This window comes from Rhinoderma darwinii, chromosome 7 (genome assembly GCF_050947455.1).
Source record: "Rhinoderma darwinii isolate aRhiDar2 chromosome 7, aRhiDar2.hap1, whole genome shotgun sequence".
Taxonomy (NCBI): domain Eukaryota; kingdom Metazoa; phylum Chordata; class Amphibia; order Anura; family Rhinodermatidae; genus Rhinoderma; species Rhinoderma darwinii.
This window is the reverse complement of record NC_134693.1, coordinates 12,440,803-12,465,757: the sequence shown is the minus strand read 5'-3', so window position 1 is coordinate 12,465,757 and position 24,955 is coordinate 12,440,803. Positions and strand designations below refer to the sequence as shown.

Below are 24,955 nucleotides of genomic sequence, written 5' to 3'. Positions count from 1 at the left end.
CGAGACAGCAGCGTCACAGCTCCTGTATGTGTCGGGAGGACGGCCGAAACGGCCGTTACTCCCGAGACGTACTATTCCGTCATGGAGCGCGAACAGGGCGCTTACCATGACGTAATAGTACGTCAATGAGCGTTAAGGGGTTAAATAAGTATGATATAATGCAGGAAACAACGATCAGTGCTTCTGCTCCTTTGTTCTATCTATCGGTGAGTGTCTAAGCATCTGGGGTCTACGTTTTTTCCATTCCAATGATGATCAGATATACAAAGTTCCTGTTATCCTCCCTTGAAGGCGGTTATCCAGGATGCGATTTTTATTTATTAGGGGCTAATAAAATAAATTAACCAAAAAAGCAATACTTACCTATCCTTGCCCATGGCGATCCAGTGCTGATGCTCCCGGTGGTTGTTTACATGCACGTAGCTTGTCACCCCTGCAGCCAATCAGAGGGATCAGCGGTCGTGTGTTGTATTTCTTGCATGATGCCAGAAATACGATTCATTACCACTCTCATTGGCTGCAGCGGTTACACGCTATGTGCATGTAAACAACCACTGGGGAAAGGAAAGGTAAGTATAACTTTTTTTTGTTTATTTCACATCCCAGATAACCCCTTTAAATTCTGTGCAGTATGATTTCAAACTGAGCTCAACATGCCCTGCTACTCTACACACAGCCAAAATTGTGGCAGCCTGTAGCCACCACTAGGGGGAGCTCACCTGAAGGATAAGCAGTGACACCCGAAACTCTTCCAGTCTATGCTTTTATCTTATATAGGGTATCAATAAATTATTTTATTGATTTATGACGAGATACTCAGATTCTCTTCCAGTCAACACATACATTTAATTTTATAAATTTATTTCCAATTTATTGGATGTTTTTGTTCACAAACTTACTTATTTCATTTTGATCTTTTTTGTATTAAAAGGGTTGTCTCACCACAGACAATAGCGGGGGTCCGAACACTGTGACCCTGGCCGAGGGGTATAATGAAGAGAAAGTGACGCGAACTGCTCCACTTCTCCTGCAGCCGAGTGGAGCAGACGGGAGACGTAAGAAACACGGCTTTCCTAGCGCCACTGCCATTTCGTTCTCTGCAGTTGGACCCCCACAGCCAGATATTGGTGGCATATCGCTAAGATCTGTGTCTGCAATGAGACAACCCTATAAAGACATATTACCATATTACATACATACGCGCTCTCTATCATATCGTAGCAGAACTTGTACTTACCTTGTCTGGGTGAACCACTAGCACAGCTCTCCGGTACACTTTTTTAACTTGTTCTGGGGTGACTAGATCCGCCATGCCGACTATTTTCCACTTGGTCTCCCCTGCCCAGAGCACAGTGTGCATGGTGGAGAGCAAAGCTCGGATGTTCCGCTCTTTACCTTCAATCCAGTCTAAGATCTGCAGAGACATACAAGTCTATATAAACAAAAGGACGCCGGGTACTGGAATAATGAGAAGTGAAGGTGACAGGCCATGGTAAAGTTGATGTGTGACCTAAAGACTAATATCCTTTGAACACCCTTTTGTGGTTTACATAATGAGAAATATTTTACAGCACATAAAAAGCAGAGTAAGTTTCCCTTATTACACTATATTGTATAGGTCCTCAGTTACAGCTGGTATTATTCTCCAGAGCTGCATTCAAAGTTCTGCAGGCTTCAAAGGTGAAAACTTCCACTATTCCCTGCTTGTTCAGTGTCTGCACAGAACTTATACTGGGAATTAGAATTCTGGGAATTTTTCACAGGCAATGTAAAGTAATCTAACGGTGGAAAAACTAACTGCATTGTAGAATTGCATTGTTAGAGGACGTGTCTGTACACGAGCTTGTCGACTGTATATATACAGAGTGACTCCTCCAGCAGAATAGTGAGTGCAGCTCTGGAGTACAATACAGGTATAACTAAGGATCAGTACAGGATAATTAATGTAAGTACACAGTGACTCCACCAGCAGAACAGTGAGTGCAGCTCCGGAATTTAATACAAGATGTAACTCAGGATCAGTACAGGATTAATAATGTCATGTATGTACACAGTGACTCCACCAGCAGAATAGGGAGTGCAGCTCTGGAGTATAATACAGGATATAACTCAGGATCAGTACAGGATAAGTAATGTATGTACACAGTGACTCCACCAGCAGAATAATGAGTGCAGCTCTGGATTATAATACAGGATGTAACTCAGGATCAGTATAGGATAAGTAATGTCATGTATGTACACAGTGACTCCACCAGCAGAATAGTGAGTGCAGCTCTGGAGTATAATACAGGATGTAACTCAGGATCAGTATAGGATAAGTAATGTCATGTATGTACACAGTGACTACACCAGCAGAATAGTGAGTGCAGCTCTGGAGTATAATACAGGATATAACTCAGGATCAGTACAGGATAAGTAATGTAATGTATGTACACAGTGACTCCACCAGCAGAATAGTGAGTGCAGCTCTGGAGTATAATACAGGATGTAACTCAGGATCAGTACAGGATAAGTAATGTGATGTATGTACACAGTGACTCCACCAGCAGAATAGTGAGTACAGCTCTGGAGTATAATACAGGATGTAACTCAGGATCAGTACAGGATAAGTAATGTAATGTATGTACACAGTGACTCCACCAGCAGAATAGTGAGTGCAGCTCTGGAGTATAATACAGGATGTAACTCAGGATCAGTACAGGATAAGTAATGTAATTTATGTACATAGTGACTCCACTTATTATGTAGATTATATCTATGTAAAAACTGTAAAATGGTATTCAGAGGGGAACATACACTCTAAAATAGGATGGTCGGAGGAGCTGTCCATGCTTTCATCCTCCTTAGACATCCTTCCTCTCTGGTGCACTGTACAGACAGTCTGGCACTATACTAACTCATTGTCCTCACCTTTAGTTTCTCTGGATCCATTTCTTTTGACATTTCTTCCTTTCTCATTTCAGCAATAGTTCTTGGTCCCTTCCTGTCCTTGTGTGCGTTAAATCCCTGACTAGAGAGCAAATCTTCAAAGTTGTCAGCCGAAGCCTTCGGTTTCACTTCTTAAACAACAAGAATAACCATTTATAAGGACTGGTTTCTGTACAGCTGGCTATAGACATGATGGTACTGTCTTCCGAAAAGTACAATACCAATTTTAAGTTTGCTTTAAGAAAAAATGCACCAAATTTTTCCAAAAGCCGCACATGCTATGAATTAGGCTCAACTTGTTAGACATTTTCTTTTCTTACACCACTTCATGCCTGGTATACTTTACATCAATATTTTTGCCCAAAAAATATTGCACATTGTTATAAAATATTCTGCGGTTTCTTTTTTTTTCTAGGCACTTTTCATAACTGGTGATGTCGGTGCCAATAGTGTCTAAAACATATTACAAATTTGGTGCACAACATGTACTCAACTATTTTGGCGTATTTTGTTTAGTAAATCTCCCCATTGTGTGACTAGGACTTCTATGTGACATCTGGCTGTGGTCTACAACTGTAGGGGCCAAAATACAACAAATACAGCAAAAAAAAGTTTTTATAATGAAAAGTTCCTCAACTTTCTAATATACTTTGAGTTCCAATTTTTCTCTTCTTTCAAGATCTCTGCTTGCAGTCAGTGCATGGGTCTTGTTTATCTCCAGAGACTGAAAACCTGAACAGATTTAATACTTCTCACGACTAAGGCCCCCTGCACACAACCGTTCCCGTAATCACGGTCCGTGATTACAGGCACGGACGGCCGCGGACAGCCACCTGCATATGCGTGCCGTGCTCCCATATAAAAGTATGGGAGCACGGTCCGTAAAAAGCAAAAAATAGGACATGTCTTATCTTTTGCGGAGCCTTTCTATGGCATGGACACCTTCCCGTGAATATATGGGAAGGTGTCCGTAGTCAATAGAAGTGAATGGGTCCGTAATTACGGATGAATTCTATGGTCGTGTGTATGAGGCCCGAGGGTTTGCTTGCATTGTATCCAGTCTAGTAATTCCTCTGTGAGCTGAAAAGCCTAAACTCCACGTTGATACATTTTGCCTGCACTGATACATTGCAGAAAATGTAAATCAGAACGGGAAAGGGATTTGTGCTGCTGATGTTCAGCTCACAAGAGATTGTCTAGACTGGGTAAGACTGTAACAAACCATCAGCTGTGAGAAGTGTTCAGTCTGTAAAGGGTCCTCAGCCTCCGGATGTATACAAGAATGTTTCTATTTACTGACAGTAAACAGAGATCTTGAAAATGGTGAGAAATTATAACTCAAAGCATATTAGAAAGTTGCAGAATTGGGTATGTATGATAACCTGGAGAATTCATAAAAAGACTCACCAGGCCCGGCTGCATTCTTCCCTTTATCATTCTGCCCACTGTTCACTGCAGAAAAGCTGATATTGTAGTTGGGTCTATTTTGCGGTGACGAGTGTGGGACATTTTGTTGTGGCTTGGAATGTGATTGCCAAGAATATCCAGAGTTCGGGTGCCAGCTGCCTCCTGCGTGCTGAGGAGATGGCTTCTGGGGTGACCCTACAGGGGGAAATCCTCCGCTGCATCCAGTTGGTGTTGTTGGCTTACTTGCAAATGAGGAACCACCTACATCAAGACACAGTAACACATGGATGATGAGAGTGACAACAAGAGAGGAAAGTAACACAAGACTGCAGGATCAGACTACACAGGGTTTGTTCGTAGTCTGTTACCATGGAGACACAAACAGAGATTTTTTTAATCAAGATTTTTTGCAAAACTGCTTTCTTTTTTATTTTAGATACATTGGAAATATAAAATTGGTTTCAAAACCATACCTACCCTTTATAGAACATAATAAAAAAAAAACACAACAATTATACGTTTTTCAGTCACGTGTTAAATATTCAGCTAATCATCTAGAAAAGCCGGGTGACAACCAATATGGTGCCCATTAAAGCTCCCACATGGGGTGTCATCCGGCTGTTATAGACTCCTGAACAGAAAATCCACCTTTACAAGCAGGCATGTACAGTATCAGCTCTTAACTAGGTAGATTTGCCTTTCAGGAGTCTTGGAAAGACGGATGACAACCCCTGTGGAGACTGTAATAACGGCTATATTGCTTGTCACACACAGATGTAACAAAGAAATGGCTGAATAGAACTGCTTACAACTTTATAGGAGAGGATGACAAATATCTATCATCTGCTGCTTTTGCAGAGCAGGTTATAAAAAAATATATTACCAGCAAGATTTGCCCCCAGAGTGCTAAGGTCGGCAAATGGATCGAGACTTTGCGGCTTGCTCTGGTGCTGTGGGGTACCATGTGGTGATCCAGTGGGGCTGGTAGCAGCTGATCTGCTCCCTACTCCTAATCCCCCTTCAGAAAATGAAAGATAAAAGATCGATAAAAGATCATGGACTGTCTGATATTACAAAATAGAAATGACAAAAGATCCAGGACAAGACTGGAAGCTCTGCTTTACAGGGCTGCAGAGGTAGGGAGTGCAGTTGCCCTGGTGCCTGGGCCCCTCTGCCACCTAAGAAGATACCAGTAATATAAATGCCACAGGGAGGTCTGGGGTCCCTGTTACAGATTTTGCATTGGGGCTTCAAGTTACATCTTTGCGGCTTTACCTTGTGCTGGAGTACCCCAGTCCCACGATGATGATAGATCAGGCTGGATGGATACGGAGGGTGGAGCTGGTGAAGAAAACCAAAATATATAGAGAATAGAGTCTTTTTGGTAGCAGATAAGAGCTTCCTGCATAATCAAGCCAAATACTGGTGTACCTAAAAGGAGCTCTGTATGTGTTACTATCTGTTTTTCTACTATATATTGTGTTAAACCTTGGTCCTGGACAGCTCAGGGACTGTTCTAAGGACTCCTGGGTGCAGGGACGCTTTGTACAATGATCTACGCTTATCTGTATAGCCTGTCTGCATGGACATAATACATTCATTACTTTCTATGCACATACACATAGTTGATATACACCTTTAGCAATGGGTCACATACAGCAGAGGGATGTGACTATCCTTAAAAAAATAATCCTGTAATATCCCAGTTTTCACACTGATTGCTGGAGCAATTCCCGTTTTCTGTAGCTCACTTGTCAGCTTTACTGTGTAGACTAGGACAGGGTCTGCAGAGGAAGGGGGAGTAATGACAGAGCTATTGTACTGCTGGAGGCTTAGATAAGACAGAAAAGTAATACTATTTACTATACACACAGATAAGGCTTTGCATGCAGATTCCTTGCCATTCACTAGTCTCTGGGAGAGTGGCTATAATCCATATCTTCCTGGAGACTGTATTAGTCTATGGACACTTTTCTGTCCATGAACTCCAATGTATTGCAGCTGCCATAAAGCACACACACCCTGCTGTACGGTCTATATAGACAATTTAGGATGAGAGGGTGTGTCTCCAATAAGGCCGACCCCATGAAAGTTTTTAGGAATAAAAATTAAATAGCAAATTATTTATCTTCTACAGACTTTATCTAATTAATGGAACTCTTTAAATAAAATATATAAATGATAAAGTGACTTATATTTAACGTCGTTCTTATTTTTGTATTAAGGTTAAATTGACAAAATGTTGACATCTTACCCATGTTAAAAGGATCAGCGTTGCCTACTGGGGTCGGAGACGGGGACGGACTTCTTGTGGCTTGCAGAAATGTTTCTCCGGAGGTGGCTTTTGAAGCACTCAGGAAGGAGCCAAGCAAGTCTGGAGCTGGCTGTTTTGGGCTTGATCCGAACAGATCAAAAGTGGAAGCTGCAAATGGTAAAGAAGAGTTAAATATCAGATCCACCATTGCAGACATCTTGTGGTGTGCACCACTTTAGCATTGATGTGACCAGAGGCAAATTGACTTTTGTATGGTCAGCAAGTGAACACATTAAAGAGACCACCATTTTCATATGTCTATGTAGAAATTCATATAGTGATGAGATACCAACACATAAAAGGATCATTCAATCACCACTAGGGGGAGCTTATTGCATACAGATTTATTATTGAGTTCACTGTATGAACAGTATGTAGTAAGCTCCTGAGCTCCCCCTAGTGGTGGCTGAAGGCAGACAGAATTATATTATTGGAGTTCGGTATCAGTAAAACAGAACAGAAGAATCAGATCAGATGATCAGAAGAATCATAAATGCATCTATAGCCGAAGTCCTGGCAAGTTCATTGTACCTTCCCCTATTTTCGGAGACTGTGATGGAGAAGGTGAAGCTGCAGATCGCCGTGGGGTTGAGTTAGCAGATCCCACTCCTCCCGCCGGGAACATGGCATCTCCAGGTGCCTGAGCTGCCCCAAAAAGGTCATTAAGGAGGTCAGAGTTAGACGGGGGTGCTTTTGGCTGAGATGGAGCTTTATTTACTGCGCTTCCACCTAGGCAGAGCAGATCCACATCTTCCGGTGGGGCTGCATGAGCCGGAGGGTCGATCTTTTTGTGTTTGGGGGTTCCATGGTGCTTTTCTCCGCTGGTGTTACTGTGCTGACTGGAGAGGGATAGAAGTTCATCGTCTGATGGTTCGCTCTCTTCATGGACCAGGACAGCCCGATCGTCTGAGGCTGGATGAGAACTGGCCTTGTCCGACTTCTGGTCTATGGAATCAATACAGAAGAACATGAAGAGATTCAGGGATCAGAGCTTTTAATTTTTTTTTAGGGATAGACAAGTTCCCCTATGAGTCGGCGACCTGTAGTGGTTCACATGAAACTAAAGGGGAACTTGTAATACTGTATAAGGGTTTGTGATGTCGTACGGTCTATGTAACAAACCGAACACTATTCAGTACGTGGAACTACTGTCCCGTACTGAAAACATGATTACAGTACGGGACAGTTGTCCCGCAGCGAGGCAGGGACTCCTAGCGTTGTACATAACTATGATGCTAGGAGCCCGGCTCCCTGCAGTGTGTTCAGTCCGGCTCCCTGCAGTGTGTTCAGTGGCCGAAATACGTTCCGTCCTTTACGGACCGAACATGCTCGTGTGAATCCAGCCTAAGAACACCATAAGGCAGCATTCCCCAGCTAGTAACTCAGGAGCCATATGTGGCCCTCAGGCCCCTTGCATGTAGCTTGCAGTTGCCATTGTGCACTCATGTCAAGCAATGGCTTTAGAGACATACTAATGTTAGGGTAAATGCATATAAGGCGAATAAGCAGCAGATTCTCCGTGCAGATTTGCGCACAGAAAATCCACAGCAGAATACAATAGCAGACAAGTGGATGGCATTGTCACAATCTTATCTATACGCTGCAGAATTATTTTTTTCCGAGCAGAAATTAACCTTCTGTTCGGGATTTTTAAAAAATCTGCAGCATGTCAGTTTATAAAGCAGATCTTCCCCCATCGCCTTACACAGGATAGTCAAAATCCGCAAAGAAATCCTGCGGATTACCGGAGGATCCGCAACAAAATCTGCAGACTTTTTATTTCCCTTTTTAGAATCCGCTCAAAAATTTGTAGCAGCAAATCTGCAACAAAATCCACGCGATTTGGTGCGGGTTTGCCGCTGCAGATTTTCCTGTGGATTTTTGCAGATTTGCTGTGAAAAAAATCGAATTGATCTCGTGTGAATTTACCCTTGCTATAGAGTCATAACCACCTGCTTCCTCATACCCTCTACTGAACTTCATTAGGGGTGGGCATGTACCCAGAGAAAATCCTGGTGCAGAAGTGCCTCACTAAATGGGTTTTACAGACACGATCTTTACAAGAGGCTTCATAAATATGGTGTTGGGCCTGAATGCCATATTTACACACATGGTGTAAGGTAGTGCTATAATTACTCACTGCCTTATATTGAGACACAATATCTGCTGCTCACTGGACATTGCACTATCTGCTGCCCAGCATATGAAACAAGATCCCTCCAGACACAGGGAGAGTGGGGGGGGGGGGGAGCAAGGAGATAAGAGGAATGTGATGTCTGAAGCACCGTAATTTAGGGAGGGGGAGATAACCACGTGTTCAATGTACGAGACGTCACATAAGCAGGAGATAAACACCCATGGTCATGTGACATGTGAGACAGAAGCATTTCAGCTACAGACAGCACATTAGTAAGTGACTAATCTTACTGTAGTTAACCATCTGAACACAATTTAAGATCAGGAAAAACCCTTTGATTAGGATCTGTCACTAGTTTATTAATTCCCTATCTCCTAACTAATCGAATAGGCGCTTTGCTGCTGATAACTACAGTGTGATTTGTTTTGAAGAATGTTTGTTTTTTGCAAAGCTATGAGCATTTTTCTAAATATGCTAATGAGTCTCTAATAGCCAAATAGGAGGTGACTCTTTCCTTTCAGTCTGGGCAACTTAATGTTTTCTGTATGACGCTGTCCAATCAGCATACAGCTTCTCCCCCTTCCCTGTCCAGCAACACAGCGTGATCATATAGTATGCAGCTTCCATTCTCGACTGTGTATTCAACTGGTGATATCTGCAGCTAGAACTGCGATCATGGTGTTATATGAAAGATGAGAATCTCATCTTTCATATGACACCAGAACCGCTGTTCTAGGTGGTCCACAGCCGGAGATTTTGCTGCTTGAAGTCATCCCCCTTCCCTCCAGTCTCAGTCTCTCACACTGTGTGAAGCAGCTTCATGCTGATAGGACGGCGTCAGAGGCTGTGAGGAGGCTCCACCTCAAGAGAATCGCTGGTGGTGACACCCATTTGTCAAGTATAGCCTCATTTGCATATTAAGAAAAAAGCTCATAACTTCTAAAATAATAAACTTTTTGGGACACAATTTTCACTAGAATTATCAGTGTGACGGCGCCTATTAGATTAGCTAGGAGATAGGGAATTACTAAACTAGTAATTAATATAAAACCGGAAAACTCCATTAAAGTATCTTGACTATCTTATGAATTGTAGACTTGCGGCAGATGACAATTTCTCACATTTTGTTGTTTTATATCGCAGTTCTTACCTTGCCAGCTCAAGGATGAGAAAAAAGCCCCCTGCCCGGCATTCTTGATGTTGTCTTGATGTTGTTCTACAGGAGTTTTGCCTGTTTCAAACACAGACAGAAGATAAGTTGTCTTCTAGAGATGAGCACAGGATGATTCTTGGTCTGGTAAGAATATCTCTGCTCGTGCACTTACCCCCCACAGCCAGTGCGTCCTGCTGCTCCTGCTGTGATGAGAACAGGATACTGGGGTTCACGTCTTTAGATATAAAATTCTCCCATGGAGGGCTGAGGTCGGTCTGTCTATCGGTGTCTTCGATCTCAATGTCCAGGGTAACATGAAACAGCTGAGGGTATTTATCTGGAGAGTCACAAGCATCAAGTTCTGGTCTGCAGAGTCAAGTACGAAAAATATGAATCAATTAATTCATCAATGTTCATATTATTGAATTATTTTGGTCGGATTTAGGCCGTGTTCACACTTTATTTAGCATTTTTTGCCTAAGGCTTCGTTCACACTAGCGTTACTATACGTTCACCTCTCTTCCGTCAGATTTAGGGAGGATCGATGCATTAAACGGAAAGCAATGGTTTCCTTAGAATCACCATTGATTTCAATGGTAATTCTTTTGTTTCAGTTGCTTTCCGTTTGTCTCCGATCGCTAGGTTTCTGTTTTTTTGAACGGAAACAAAAGTGCAGTCTGCAGAACTTTTGTTTCCGTTCAAAAAACGGAAACCTAGCGGACAGAGACAAACGGAAAGCAACTGAAACAAAAGAATTACCAATGAAATCAATGGTAATTCTAACGGAAACCGTTGCTTTCCGTTTAACGCATCGATCCTCCCTAAATCTGAAGGAAGAGAGGTAAAACGTATAGTAACGCCAGTGTGAACTTAGCCTAATGCTTCTCACAGCTAAAGGTTTGTTACAATTGTATCCAGTCTAAAAAAATCCCTTTAAGGCTGTGTTCACATCAGCGTTCCTTTCCGCTGAGGGGTTCTGTCGGAGGTTTCCGTCGCGTTAACCCCTCAGCGGAAAGGCAAACGGAAACCTCAGCTTCCGTTTCCCTCCCCATTGAACTCAATGGTGACGGAAACCTAGCTAACGTTTCCATTTGCCTTTCCATTGAGGGGTTAACCCGACGGAACATCCGACGGAACCCCTCAACGGAAGGGCAACAGTGATGTGAACAGGCACTTAGAGCTACAGTCTGGAATTCCAGGCTGATACATTTTACCTGCACTGATACATTGTAGCAATTTATCAGGACAGGTGCTGCTGATGTGTTTACCTCTCGTCTCGACTGGGAACAATTGTAGCAAACCTTCAGCTGTGAGACATATTGGGTCTGTACAGGTTTTTTGCCTTCTCCAGTGCAAATATCCATACCCATATAGGAAATATAGCGGCTTCCTATGCAGGTAGAGAAATTACCCTTAGGCCTCATTTACACGAGCGTGTGCGTTTTGCTCGCGCAAAAAACGCAGCGTTTTGCGTGCGCAAAAGGCACTTGACAGCTCCGTGTGTCATCCGTGTATGATGCGCGGCTGCGTGATTTTCGCGCAGCCGCCATCATAGAGATGAGGCTAGTCGACGTCAGTCACTGTCCATGGTGCTGAAAGAGTTAACTGATCGGCAGTAACTCTTTCAGCACCCTCGACAGTGCATTCCGATCACCATATCGAGTAACCTGTTTAAAAAAAAAGAGGTTCGTACTTACCGAGAACTTCCCGGCCGTTGCCTTGGTGACGCGCCTCTCTTGACATCTGGCCCCACCTCCCTGGATGACGCGGAAGTCCATGTGACCGCTGCAGCCTGTGCTTGGCTTGTGATTGGCTGAAGCTGTCACTTGGACTGAATTGTCATCCCGGGAGGTCAGACTGGAGGAAGAAGCCGGGAGTTATCGGTAAGTCAGAACTTTTTTTTTTTTTCACACGTTCACGTATATTGGAATCGGAAGTCACTGTCCAGGGTGCTGAACCAGTTTAACTCTTTCAGCACCCTGCACAGTGACTGTCTCTTGCCGGGTTCGGTCAAAACGAGTTCGGCCGAACCCGGTAAAGTTCGGTTCGCTCATGTCTAAGACACTCCGTTCGGATGTTTGTAAACAGAAAAGCACGTGGTGCTTTTCTGTTTACATTCAGTTTGACAGCTCTTGCGCGAATCACGCAGTTCACATGGAAGTGCTTCCGTGCGACCTTTGTGGTTTTCACGCACCCATTGACTTCAATGGGTGCGTGATGCGCGAAAAACGCACCATTATAGAACATGTCGTGAGTTTTATGCTACGCACTCGCGCTGCGCAAAATTCACGCATCGTCTGCACTGCCCCATAGAGTAATATAGGTGCGTATGACACGCGTGAAAAGCACGCGCGTATATTACTCTCGTGTAAATGAGGCCTTATAGGAAGTATACCAGGAAGACCCAGAAGGCAAATTTGTGCAGAATCCATTTATATTATACAATTATACATTATTACCCAGCTCTCTGTAGCTTTATACCTACTTTGTAAATTGTAACACTGTTGTCCCGAGTGTTATAAATCCAGTATTAAACTGTATCTGCAATATCTGAGTATTTGTCATCTGGAATGAAAAAAATAAAGTTATAGATAATAAAAGTAATTGCACATAGAGGCTGTGCAGAACAAATGCATTGTAAGCTCAATATCATCAAAAAGCAATATTTGGAAATAATACAAGTGATCCCTAAAGTGAATTTCCACTTTTTATCATATCGTCTTTAGATCCAAAATTATGTGCTGATTAATTTCTCAATGGATCTTTATAGCAGTCGGAGCTCAGTTTTTCTGATTCAAAGCTCCAAATCTCCAAGAGACACACATTATATTTATAGAGGACCTGTCAATAGGACCTAAAAAGTGAACCATTAGTCTCCCTTTACTACCACTGTCTCCCAGACTCCAGCGGTGCTTTTGTTTTATTTGTAGGCCCCCCCCCCCGTTCCTGAGATATGTCCACCGGTCGTTTCGGTGCTGCTTTACACACACGGTCTTAGCTCAGCGTGATCTCGCGAGATTTAGACAATCCCTACTTGTTAGAAGAGTCCCTTAACAATAAGCTGATCACAAAGTGTGGGACCCCAGCGATCAGCTGTAATCTGTGGGGAAACCTGACAGTAAGTGTTCAGTTTCCCTGCAGCGCCACCACAGGAGAAATAAAGCATTACACAGTGTCCATTCATATCAATGTGTTTTCTGTATAATACAGGACAGGTGAGGTCCTCCAAAGAGAGAGACGCTCTATGTAACCGCTCTCCACTCTGCCCAAGAGATGAGGATCCTGAACAGAGGACCCCCCTCTATTACCCCAGAATTCGCTAATAGGGTGTATGGAAAAGGGTTTTCTTAATAAGACAACCCCTTTAAGTAGCATTGTATTCTGAAGAACTCTATGGATTCTGCTGTGGTTGAGCATCTTAATTTTTGAGGGGCCAGTCCAACCCTGCACATTTCTGGAGAACCACTTTAATCCTATAAACGCTGGTATATTAGACCAATTGCCGGATGCTGCAGCAAATTTGTTGCTAAAACCACCAAATAGTTTATTTCCGGGATCATGACAAATAAGTTCTTCACACTTAGACCACGTGGTCCTCACCTTTGCTTGTAGTCTTCCTCCGATTGTAGACCTCATATGATAAATGGAAACCACAACATCTCCATGGACCGTGATCCCCAGAGGAAACACCACTTTCCCTTCCTGGACACGATACTCTCTAAAAGATAAATGGGAAGACTGGAAAATGGCAAATTCCTGTGTAATTTTACAGCTTAAATGTTTACACTTTAAATCCACATACAATGTTGAGAACTTCACAAATACTTTGCTTTACTAATCTTGAGTTACATTGTATCTTATACTCCAGTCACATCCAGAGCTGCAATAAGAATTCTGCTTTTCTCTGCTGCCCCTTGCTGGTTCTGTACAGGGCATGATTTACTATAATGCCAAAGTGGAGATTAAATCTGGCCATAGATAGGAGATTTAAATGAATCATCAGATGGACGACCTAGCTGTTGACTGACTGATAGCAATACAAACATTTAAAATGTACAAGCAATATTGCCAGAGGCAGTAGGAAGGTATAAAACAAAAATACCCCTTATAACGCCAAATCGAATGTGAATCAGCCAATCATATCAAAGACTTCAGGTAATGGCTGACTACCAAATCAAAATGTCCACAGACTGTCTATTGGTTTCCAGTCATTTGCATTATAGTATGTGGTCAAATAATGTCAGACAATTGGAAAAATGCAGGTTCTGTATAGTAAGCCGAAGTTGAAAAAAAAAAAGCTGCACTGCAGCTAAGTTTTAGAGGTGGCAGCCAATAGAATTTTTTAATGCAGCTCTTGATGTGACTAGGGCATAAGATTAGAATTAACTCAAGATCAGTACAAAGTTAAAAAAAAAGAGGAAAATAAAGGGGTTTTCCTGATTGAGTGTTTATCATATATTGCTAAGATCAATGTTTGGAAAACCGGTCACACACCCCACCGTATTACAGCTCTGTACAACCTCAGAGTTAGACAGGGCTGTAATATCGCACCTGTCTCTGATTTCATATGGAGGCACACAAGTTTTTCCTGTTAGATTCATACATGTCATGTTCTATTGGACGGCGTATTATGGCAATATTTTCCCCTACAAAGCAACATACGGCAGCACACGGAGTAGTGTAGAACTGCAGGGACTCTGCGTGCCACCAGACGGGGGGGATGAGCACGAAGGCTGCGCTCACATGTAACATTTTTGCAGCAAAATTTCCTATGATATTATAGTCAGTAATTAAACGAATGATTGATAAACGATAAAAATATTATTCATCATTGATCGTTCATACACAAAAAAAATGATAGATCTGGAAGCTTATCACCCCACTAGGTGCAATCCGAGGACTTCATGAAATGTGAATGCAGCAATAAAGGCCACTCTGCTTATTACCTTTTGTCCTCCTGTAAACGGCGTTTACTCACTGGTATATGTAGGTTTATATTGTAGAGAGAGATCGTCAAAAGCAGAGCGCTGCGTAAAAACCCCCGCCCGTTAACTCTCTGATGATGCAGCCAGTCTTAGGGCACATTCACACGTGGCAGAATTGCAGTGGAATTCTCCAGCGGACGTTTTTTACATTTGTTTCAATAAATTTTTAGGCAAGTTAGTTCAGACGTTGCGGAAAACTCCGCTGCGGACTATAAGCTGAGGTGCAGAATTTCCCCTCCGCAGTATGCACTGTCTGTTGCGGAGAAGAAGCGGAATTTCACTGCGGATTTCAACCGCAATGCAAAAACAGAAATCTGTGGCAAGTCCGCTGTGATATCTGCAACGTCTGAATTACCTGTCAAATATGCAAATGTTGCTGCAGATTCGTTGTGTAATTGCCCCAAATCAGCACCAACATTTGCAGCGGAAAAACTCTGCCACGTGTGAACATGTCCTTGGCCTTTAGGACGCAAAAATTGAAATTATTTTTATCTCCGCATTTTTAATGGAATCATTTTTTTTTATTTTCCGCCGTTGTATCTGAATGCGGAACTGTGTGCTATGAATGACATGATCTGCGGATTACGGCAATACCAAATTTCTATAGTTTTTTTTAAAGTTTTTCTACTTTTGCACAATAAACTCACCTTTTTTTCAAAATAATTTGTCTTTGTCTCGACATAACATTTTTATTTTTCCATAGAAGGAGCTGTATGAGGACTTGTTTAGCAGGACAACTTATAGTTTTCATTGATATCGCTTTGGAGTACATAAAACTTTTTGATCACTTTTTATTCCTTTTTTTTGGAAGTGGGATGAACAAAAAACAGCAATTTGCCATTGTTTTTTAGTTTTCTTTAGGGTATGTTCACACTGAGTTTTTTGCAGGCAGAAAATCTGCCTCAAAATTCTGTTTGGAATTTTGAGGCAGATTTTGCTCTGCCTGCACAACGTTTTTTGCCCGCGGCCATTCAGCGCCGCGGGCAAAAAATGCTGCGAAATACGCTTTCTCTGCCTCCCATTGATGTCAATGGGAGGTCAGAAACGTAAACGTCCGAAGATAGGGCATGTCGCTTCTTTTCCCCGGGAGACTGTTTTTCCGCTCGCGAGAAAAAAACGCCTCCACCTGCCATTGAAATCAATGGGAGACATTTTCGGCCGTTTTTTGGCGTGTTTTCCAATGCGGTTTCCGCGTCAAAAAACTCTGTGTGAACTTACCCTAATGGTGTTCACCGTGCGGGAAAAATAATATATTTATTTTATCGCATGGGTTGTTACAGTCACAGCGACACTTATTATATAGAGTCTTTTTATTTATTTTTTAAATAATAACAGAAAAAACAAAAAAGTTTTTCTCTTTTATTTTCCAGGGATATTTTTTTTTTTCCTTTTTTTATTTTATTTTTTAGTCCTACACAAGGACTTTAGCATGCAATCCTTTGATCGCTTCTATAATACTTTGCAATAATTCTATATTGCAATGTATAATGCCTGCCTTGGCAACCCATCAGCACCCCGCAAGCGTGTCCCCTCCATTTAACTAACCACTTAGATGACCCAGTCAGCATTGACTGCAGCAACTAAAGGGTTAAACATCCTATTAGAGGGGGGGCATTAGCTGTATAATGCAGCCAGCACCCACAAGTGATGGCGCGGCCCCAGCTCCTGTACCGGGCCATCACTATGATGTACTCTTTCTATGCAAATCCTGCAACGTAATTGTACGTTACAGGCAGGAAGGGGTTAAGGAATGAATAAAAACAAAATAGCAGCAATGTATTGTACAGATAGCCAGAGACGGAAAATACAATAATCACAGACCATCACTTACTTCATTCTCTCATAGTCCTGCATGGTGCTGAAGATCCGCGTTTCCCCAATTAGGACCTCACAGAACGGCCGGCAGCCATTCCTCTGCTTGTTAAAGCACGGCACCGGGCTGATGGTGGCACTCTTAATGACAATAGGTTTGCAGTGAGGATGTACAGGCTTGTCAGACACCAGGTCACAGATATACCCGATGTACCTGAGCACAAACCATAAAAGAATCATTTCATTGCTCGATTATTATTGAGTTGCTTTATTCTTGTATTCCGCAGAGTTCTCTCACCTCCTGTGTGACGGCCACAGTCCTATTCCGGGACGTTTCGCATTTAGCAGTTGAATTGCAGACACTGGGTTGTTGAAAAGGTGACAAAAACAGAACATGGCGCTGACTAACACTGCAGAGGCGGCGCGACCATCCTGGTGAAAACAGATCACAAGCAAACAGTGAGCAATCATAGATTCATCTGTAACAGTTTATATGAAGTAAATGAAAACGCTTTACTGATACTGAGTTACATCCTGTATTATACTCCAGAGCTGCACTCACTATTCTGCTGGTGGTGTCACTGTGTACATACATTACATTACTTATCCTGTACTGATCCTGAGTTACATCCTGTATTATTCTCCAGAGCTGCACTCACTATTCTGCTGGTGGAGTCACTGTGTACATACATTACATTACTTATCCTGTACTGATCCTGAGTTACATCCTGTATTATACTCCAGAGCTGCACTCACTATTCTGCTGGTGGAGTCACTGTGTACATACATTACATTACTTATCCTGTACTGATCCGGAGTTACATCCTGTATTATACTCCAGAGCTGCACTCACTATTCTGCTGGTGGAGTCACTGTGTACATACATGACATTACTTATCCTGTACTGATCCGGAGTTACATCCTGTATTATACTCCAGAGCTGCACTCACTATTCTGCTGGTGGAGTCACTGTATACATACATTACATTACTTATCCTGTACTGATCCTGAGTTACATCCTGTATTATGCTCCAGAGCTGCACTCACTATTCTGCTGGTGGAGTCACTGTGTACATACATTACATTACTTATCCTGTACTGATCCTGAGTTACATCCTGTATTATGCTCCAGAGCTGCACTCACTATTCTGCTGGTGGAGTCACTGTGTACATACATTACATTACTTATCCTGTACTGATTCCATCACCCATAGGCTACCATGTTTAAAAAAAGTATACCACCAGTTATACATTTTTTTTGTAGGATGCCCCTGTAAGGAATAGCGCAGCAGACTACTCGGTGTATCGACGCATACCAAGCTAATGGCCATTGACGGGTGGAATGAGGGAACTATGGATACTTTGATATATGTGGTGGGAGCTTTCCCGGCACATATGCCAAGCGGAATTCAGCCTTGCTAATATATAACCTACCAAATAATCGCACCCTGCTGCTGAGTGGGATCGTCAAGAAACACTGTGGGATGTTAGCAAATGAGCTGAAAAGTAAGAAGTGTCCGTTTCATGGAATAATGTTGAGAAATGTTGCAGAGTATATGAAGATGCCATGCTAGATAATAAAAGGGGTAGGCCAGCAATAAATATTTATGACAATCCATAGGATATGCCATAAATGTCTGATCAGTGGGGTCCCATATCCCCCGTTGCTGCCATAAAGCAAAGCAAAAGTAGGTGGAGCGCACCCTAACTACTGCCATACGCATGTGACATTGGTGGGTTCCAGCAGTTGGACCCCACCAATCATACACTTATTGCATATCCTATGGATATGCCATACATATTTATCACTGGAATACCTCTCTTATAATCGCTTTTAATCTTTTCCCATTTTTAAAGACCACTGCTTGCTGTCATTGACACAGTGAGGTTGAAAACGTCCAAATGACATAGATGTATGGTTCGTTAAATACTGGGGCCGTGTGTCAGTTGGACATTAATCAGGACTTAGTTTCAGTTTACTGAATGTAATTAATTAATCTTTCTATTCACTGACAGCAAGAAAAGATCTGGTGAGGAATTAAAAAACACAAAGTATTTTAGAAAGCTGCAGAAGTTTTCATTATGCAATTATTACAACTCTTAATACTGGGACATTTCATTCGTATTGGGCAAAACGTGCTCACACCTGGAGAACAGTATCCATAGAATAACATTCCATACAATGTATTTCCCAGCGGAGCACTGAGTGACCACCTACCATGCAGTGTATAACGCACACATTTTTGGGGTTCTGCTGTAACCAGTTGTGCATGTTCTTGCAAACGGCAAATAAATTATGCAAACTGGGAGCTTGTCTTACAGACCAACTGCATTCTGAGACCTGCAAGAAATAAAAATATATCAGACCTGACCCACACAAGACTGTGACAACAACTTACAAGACCTCGGACCGGTCACCTCTCCTGAAATGTCTACTTTAGTCAATAATTGTACTCCACATGAAAATACAATTCTGAAACATCTTCTCTTAGAACTCTGCATTGTGCTGTTCCTCTGTTATTCCTCCTAGAAATGTATGAATAAATTGACAACTGGGTGTTACCATTCCACTTGTCAAGGGGGCGTGTCCCTGCACAGTCTCACTCTGTCAGCACTGATTGGACAGTGTCAGTCTGTGTAGCGAAACCCCCCAACTAGTAACACCAAGCGGTCAATTTATTTATAGATTTCTAGGAGGAATAACAGAGGAACAGCACAACATAGAGATGTAAGAAAAGATGCTCCAGAAATGTTATTTCATGGGGAATACAAGCATTTACTAAAACAGACATGTCAGGAGCAATGACCGTTTCTCTTTAAAATCAGGGCACCAATAAATACCCCTAATGATCCTAAACTAGTGGGTGTAATAGTGCCCACTGACCAAACTCATGCAGTGCTGATCTGGGGTACAAAATATATTTCATCCTGTAAGAAAATGAGGGGTTCCCCTTGTTCAGTAATTCCCTGGGGCAAATTAGCGGAGCCTAGAGGAATCACTTGGCACAACCCCAATACTCGTAAAGTTCAGGTTCAGTCTTGCTGAGATTTACCCCATACTGTTTAAAAGTGTCAGTTGCCCCTTAGCAACATAATGCAGGAAATGTAGCAGTCTGTCGTCTATTGCTGTGGAGCAACTGACAGAATGTTAAACTGCATGCGGCAGCCCCTCAACATTGCGGTGACGTTTCTCCCAGACCGTGAGCTACTCTTTCCAGTGGCTCTAGAGAGCGGGGTCTTGTATGGGGGGCCCCATTAGCAAAGTCCATATGCTCTACTAGTCGTAGTCTTCCACATATCATGACAATCACGCACCCGATTATGGAACTTGGCACTGCGGTAAGACTTGGGTGACAAATTGAACACTGTGTAATGGTCCAGATGTCTTGAATCCAGGAAGGAGCGAACATCCTCAATGTGGTTTCTGAATCCTAATTCCACACCTTCTGCTGGGAAGGACATCACTAGGAAAATCAGAATACGGTGGAAGATGAAATATTACAGCAGTGCTGTCAACCTTCACAGATAACGCAGAAACATAATGCAGCACCCATTATTAAACTACTTTATATCCTGTATTATACTCCAGAGCAGCACTCACTATTCTGCTGGTGGAGTCACTGTGTACATACATTACATTACTTTGGCCTCATGCACACGACCGTATTTTTTCCCACCCGTAAATACTGGCGTAAATACGGGTCCGGTGTCACACGTATTCGACCCGTTTTGCACCAGTATTTACGGACCCGTGCCTGTAAATACGGGTCCGGTGTCACCCGTATTCCACCCGTATTTACGGGCACGTTTTCGATGCAAATTTGCACTGCACTAATCGGCAGCCCCTTCTCTCTATCAGTGCAGGATAGAGAGAAGGGGCAGCCCTTTACGAGGTAAAAGTAAAATAAATTCATACTTACCCGGCCGTTGTCTTGGTGACGCGTCCCTCTCTTGACATCCAGACCGACCTCCCTGGATGACGCGGCAGTCCATGTGACCGCTGCAGCCTGTGATTGGCCTGTGATTGGCTGCAGCGGTCACATGGGCTGAAACGTCATCCAGGGGTGTCGGGCCGGATGTCGAGAGGGACGCGTCACCAAGGCAACGGCCGGGAGACCGGACTGGAGGAAGCAGGAAGTTCTCGGTAAGTATGAACGTCTTTTTTTTTTTTTTTTACAGGTTGCTTTATATTCTGATCGGAATTCACTGTCCAGGGTGCTGAAAGAGTTACTGCCGATCAGTTAACTCTTTCAGCACCCTGGACAGTGACTATTTACTGACGTCGCCTAGCAACGCTGCCGTAATAACGGGTGCACACATGTAGCCACCCGTCATTACGAGAGCTCCATAGACTTCTATGGGCTGCCCGTGCCGTTATTACGGCCTGAAATAGGACATGTTCTATCTTTTTCAAACGGCACGGGCACCTTCCCGTAAGAAAACGGGAAGGTACCCATGGCCAATAGAAGTCTATGAGCCCGTTATTACGGGTCGTAACTACGACCCGTAATAACGGGAGTTTTTACGGTCGTGTGCATGGGGCCTTATCCTGTACTGATCCTGAGTTACATCGTGTATTATACTCCAGAGCTGCACTCACTATTCTGCTGGTGGAGTCACTGTGTACATACATTACATTACTTATCCTGTACTGATCCTGAGTTACATCGTGTATTATACTCCAGAGCTGCACTCACTATTCTGCTGGTGGAGTCACTGTGTACATACATTACATTACTTATCCTGTACTGATCCTGAGTTACATCGTGTGTTATACTCCAGAGCTGCACTCACTATTCTGCTGGTGAAGTCACTGTGTACATACATGACATTACTTATCCTGTACTGATCCTGAGTTACATCCTTTATTATACTCCAGAGCTGTACTCACTATTCTGCTGGTGGAGTCACTGTGTACATACATTACATTACTTATCCTGTACTGATCCCGAGTTACATCCTGAATTATACTCCAGAGCTGCACTCACTATTCTGCTGGTGAAGTCATTGTGCATATATATGGCATTACTTACCTTGTAATGATCCTTATTTACAGCTTGTATTATACTCTCTGGCTGAATTTACAATTATGCAGGCTTCAGAGCTGAAATGTCCCTGCAAATCCTGCTTGTTCTGTGGCTGCATAGAGCTTACACTATGCTTTTGCATTCTGGGGAGTCTCAACTTTACACCAGGCATTGTACTGTAATCAGATGTAGGAAAAATGTACATTATAGTAGCTCAGCTATGCTGTTAAGGGGGTGTCTAAACACAAGCTTACTGACTGTTTCCCGTAAAAACAAGCAAAATGTTTAATGCAGCTCTAGAGTATAATACAGTAATAATAATAATAATAATAATAATAATGTAAAACGTTTTTCAAGGGTGGACATAAACTTTAAATTGATAAAACACCTCCAAACATAGAATTAATGTGTGCATGGGATTTTGCCGTCTGCAGGAATTTAAATAAATTATTTTCTGGGCAACCGGTAGGAGCAATAGGTTTGTCTTCACTGCCTAGAAGATTGTTACATTAATAGAAGGTCCTGTATATTTTCTATCCTCCTTTACATAACAGTATAGACACCTTGTATTAGTTCTTATTACTATGCAGAGAAACAATCCCTCACCAATAATCCTTGAGGTAATGTATGAGATATCCAGCTCTCCTTTTGCATAACTGAAAAAAAACAAGAAAAATGTCAAAGATTTAAAATGCAAAAAATATCTGAGACAAATACAATAAAATATCCAAACAAAGTAGCAACAAGTCATCTCCTTATCTGTTCTGTATTAAAGCTGTGATCGGTAATGGTGGATCAAGGTAAGAATATTAAATGCAGGTCAGATCAAGACTGGTCGTATATAATGTAATAATATTAGGGTACCAGCAGGACCTGTCCAGAAGATACTGTACCCGCTAATAGAAGATACCCAGGTTATACCAGCATGCTCCATATCACTATATACAAGAAGATGTGTAACTTATACCAGCTGTACATATATAATTATATACAGAAGATACCCAGGTTATACCAGCATGCTCCATATCACTATATACAAGAAGATGTATAACTTATTCCAGCTGTACATATATAATTATATACAGAAGATACCCAGGTTATACCAGCATGCTCCATATCACTATATACAAGAAGATGTATAACTTATACCAGCTGTACATATGTAATTATATACAGAAGATACCCAGGTTATACCAGCACGCTCCATATCACTATATACAGGAAGATGTATAACTTATACCAGCTGTACATATATAATTATATACAGAAGATACCCAGGTTATACCAGCATGCTCCATATCACTATATACAAGAAGATGTATAACTTATACCAGCTGTACATATATAATTATATACAGGAGATACCCAGGTTATACCAGCATGCTCCATATCACTATATACAAGAAGATGTATAACTTATACCAGCTGTACATATATAATTATATACAGAAGATACTCAGGTTATACCAGCATGCTCCATATCACTATATACAAGAAGATGTATCACTTATACCAGCTGTACATATATAATTATATACAGAAGATACCCAGGTTATACCAGCATGCTCCATGTCACTGTATACAAGAAGATGTATAACTTATACCAGCTGTACATATATAATTATATACAGAAGATACCCAGGTTATACCAGCATGCTCCATATCACTATATACAAGAAGATGTATAACTTATACCAGCTATACATATATAATTATATACAGAAGATACCCAGGTTATACCAGCATGCTCCATATCACTATATACAGGAAGATGTATAACTTATACCAGCTGTACATATATAATTATATAGAGAAGATGCCCAGGTTATACCAGCATACTCCATATCACTATATACAAGAAGATGTATAACTTATACCAGCTGTACATATATAATTATATACAGAAGATGCCCAGGTTATACCAGCATGCTCCATATCACTATATACAAGAAGATGTATAACTTATACCAGCTGTACATATATAATTATATACAGAAGATACCCAGGTTATACCAGCATGCTCCATATCACTATATGCAGGAAGATGTATAACTTATACCAGCTGTACATATATAATTATATACAGAAGATACCCAGGTTATACCAGCACGCTCCATATCACTGTATACAAGAAGATGTATAACTTATACCAGCCGTACATATATAATTATATACAGAAGATACCCAGGTTATACCAGCATGCTCCATATCACTATATACAAGAAGATGTATAAGTTATACCAGCTGTACATATATAATAATATACAGAAGATACCCAGGTTATACCAGCATCCTCCATATCACTATATACAAGAAGATGTATAACTTATACCAGCTATACATATATAATTATATACAGAAGATACCCAGGTTATACCAGCATGCTCCATATCACTATATACAGGAAGATACATAACTTATACCAGCTGTACATATATAATTATATACAGAAGATGCCCAGGTTATACCAGCATGCTCCATATCCCTATATACAAGAAGATGTATAACTTATACCAGCTGTACATATATAATTATATACAGAAGATACCCAGGTTATACCAGCATTCCCCATATCACTATATACAAGAAGATGTATAACTTATACCAGCTGTACATATATAATTATATACAGAAGATACCCAGGTTATACCAGCATGCTCCATATCACTATATACAAGAAGATATATAACTTATACCAGCTATACATATATAATTATATACAGAATATACCCAGTTTATACCAGCATGCTCCATATCACTATATACAAGAAGATATATAATTTATACCAGCTATACATATATAATTATATACAGAAGACACCGAGGTTATACCAGCATGCTCCATATCACTATATACAAGAAGATGTATAACTTACACCAGCTGTACATATATAATTATATACAGAAGATACCCAGGTCATACCAGCATGCTCCATATCACTATATACAAGAAGATGTATAACTTATACCAGCTGTACATATATAATTATATACAGAAGATACCCAGGTTATACCAGCATTCTCCATATCACTGTATACAAGAAGATGTATAACTTATACCAGCTGTACATATATAATTATATACAGAAGATACCCAGGTTATACCAGCATGCTCCATATCACTATATACAGGAAGATGTATAACTTATACCAGCTGTACATATATAATTATATACAGAAGATACTCAGGTT

The 24,955-nt window shown here is 41.6% G+C and overlaps 1 protein-coding gene across 3 annotated transcripts in view; it reads right to left on the bottom strand.

Annotated features, from left to right (window-relative positions):
* Positions 1-24,955, bottom strand: part of DNAJC6 (DnaJ heat shock protein family (Hsp40) member C6) — a 77,795-nt gene that overhangs the window by 10,141 nt on the left and 42,699 nt on the right. For 2 of the 3 annotated variants that reach the window (XM_075832776.1, XM_075832774.1), the window contains 16 exons: positions 22,370-22,419; positions 20,052-20,200; positions 18,955-19,077; positions 17,035-17,168; positions 16,756-16,950; positions 13,540-13,657; positions 12,425-12,504; positions 10,112-10,305; positions 9,937-10,017; positions 7,181-7,594; positions 6,590-6,757; positions 5,611-5,676; positions 5,219-5,353; positions 4,336-4,596; positions 2,911-3,059; positions 1,238-1,414 (listed from right to left, as the gene is read on the bottom strand). In XM_075832776.1, the coding sequence (XP_075688891.1) occupies positions 1,238-1,414; positions 2,911-3,059; positions 4,336-4,596; positions 5,219-5,353; positions 5,611-5,676; positions 6,590-6,757; positions 7,181-7,594; positions 9,937-10,017; positions 10,112-10,305; positions 12,425-12,504; positions 13,540-13,657; positions 16,756-16,950; positions 17,035-17,168; positions 18,955-19,077; positions 20,052-20,200; positions 22,370-22,419 (2,494 nt within the window). The remainder of the gene's footprint in view (positions 1-1,237; positions 1,415-2,910; positions 3,060-4,335; positions 4,597-5,218; positions 5,354-5,610; positions 5,677-6,589; positions 6,758-7,180; positions 7,595-9,936; positions 10,018-10,111; positions 10,306-12,424; positions 12,505-13,539; positions 13,658-16,755; positions 16,951-17,034; positions 17,169-18,954; positions 19,078-20,051; positions 20,201-22,369; positions 22,420-24,955) is intronic. The other variant, XM_075832775.1, reaches the window with a different exon arrangement.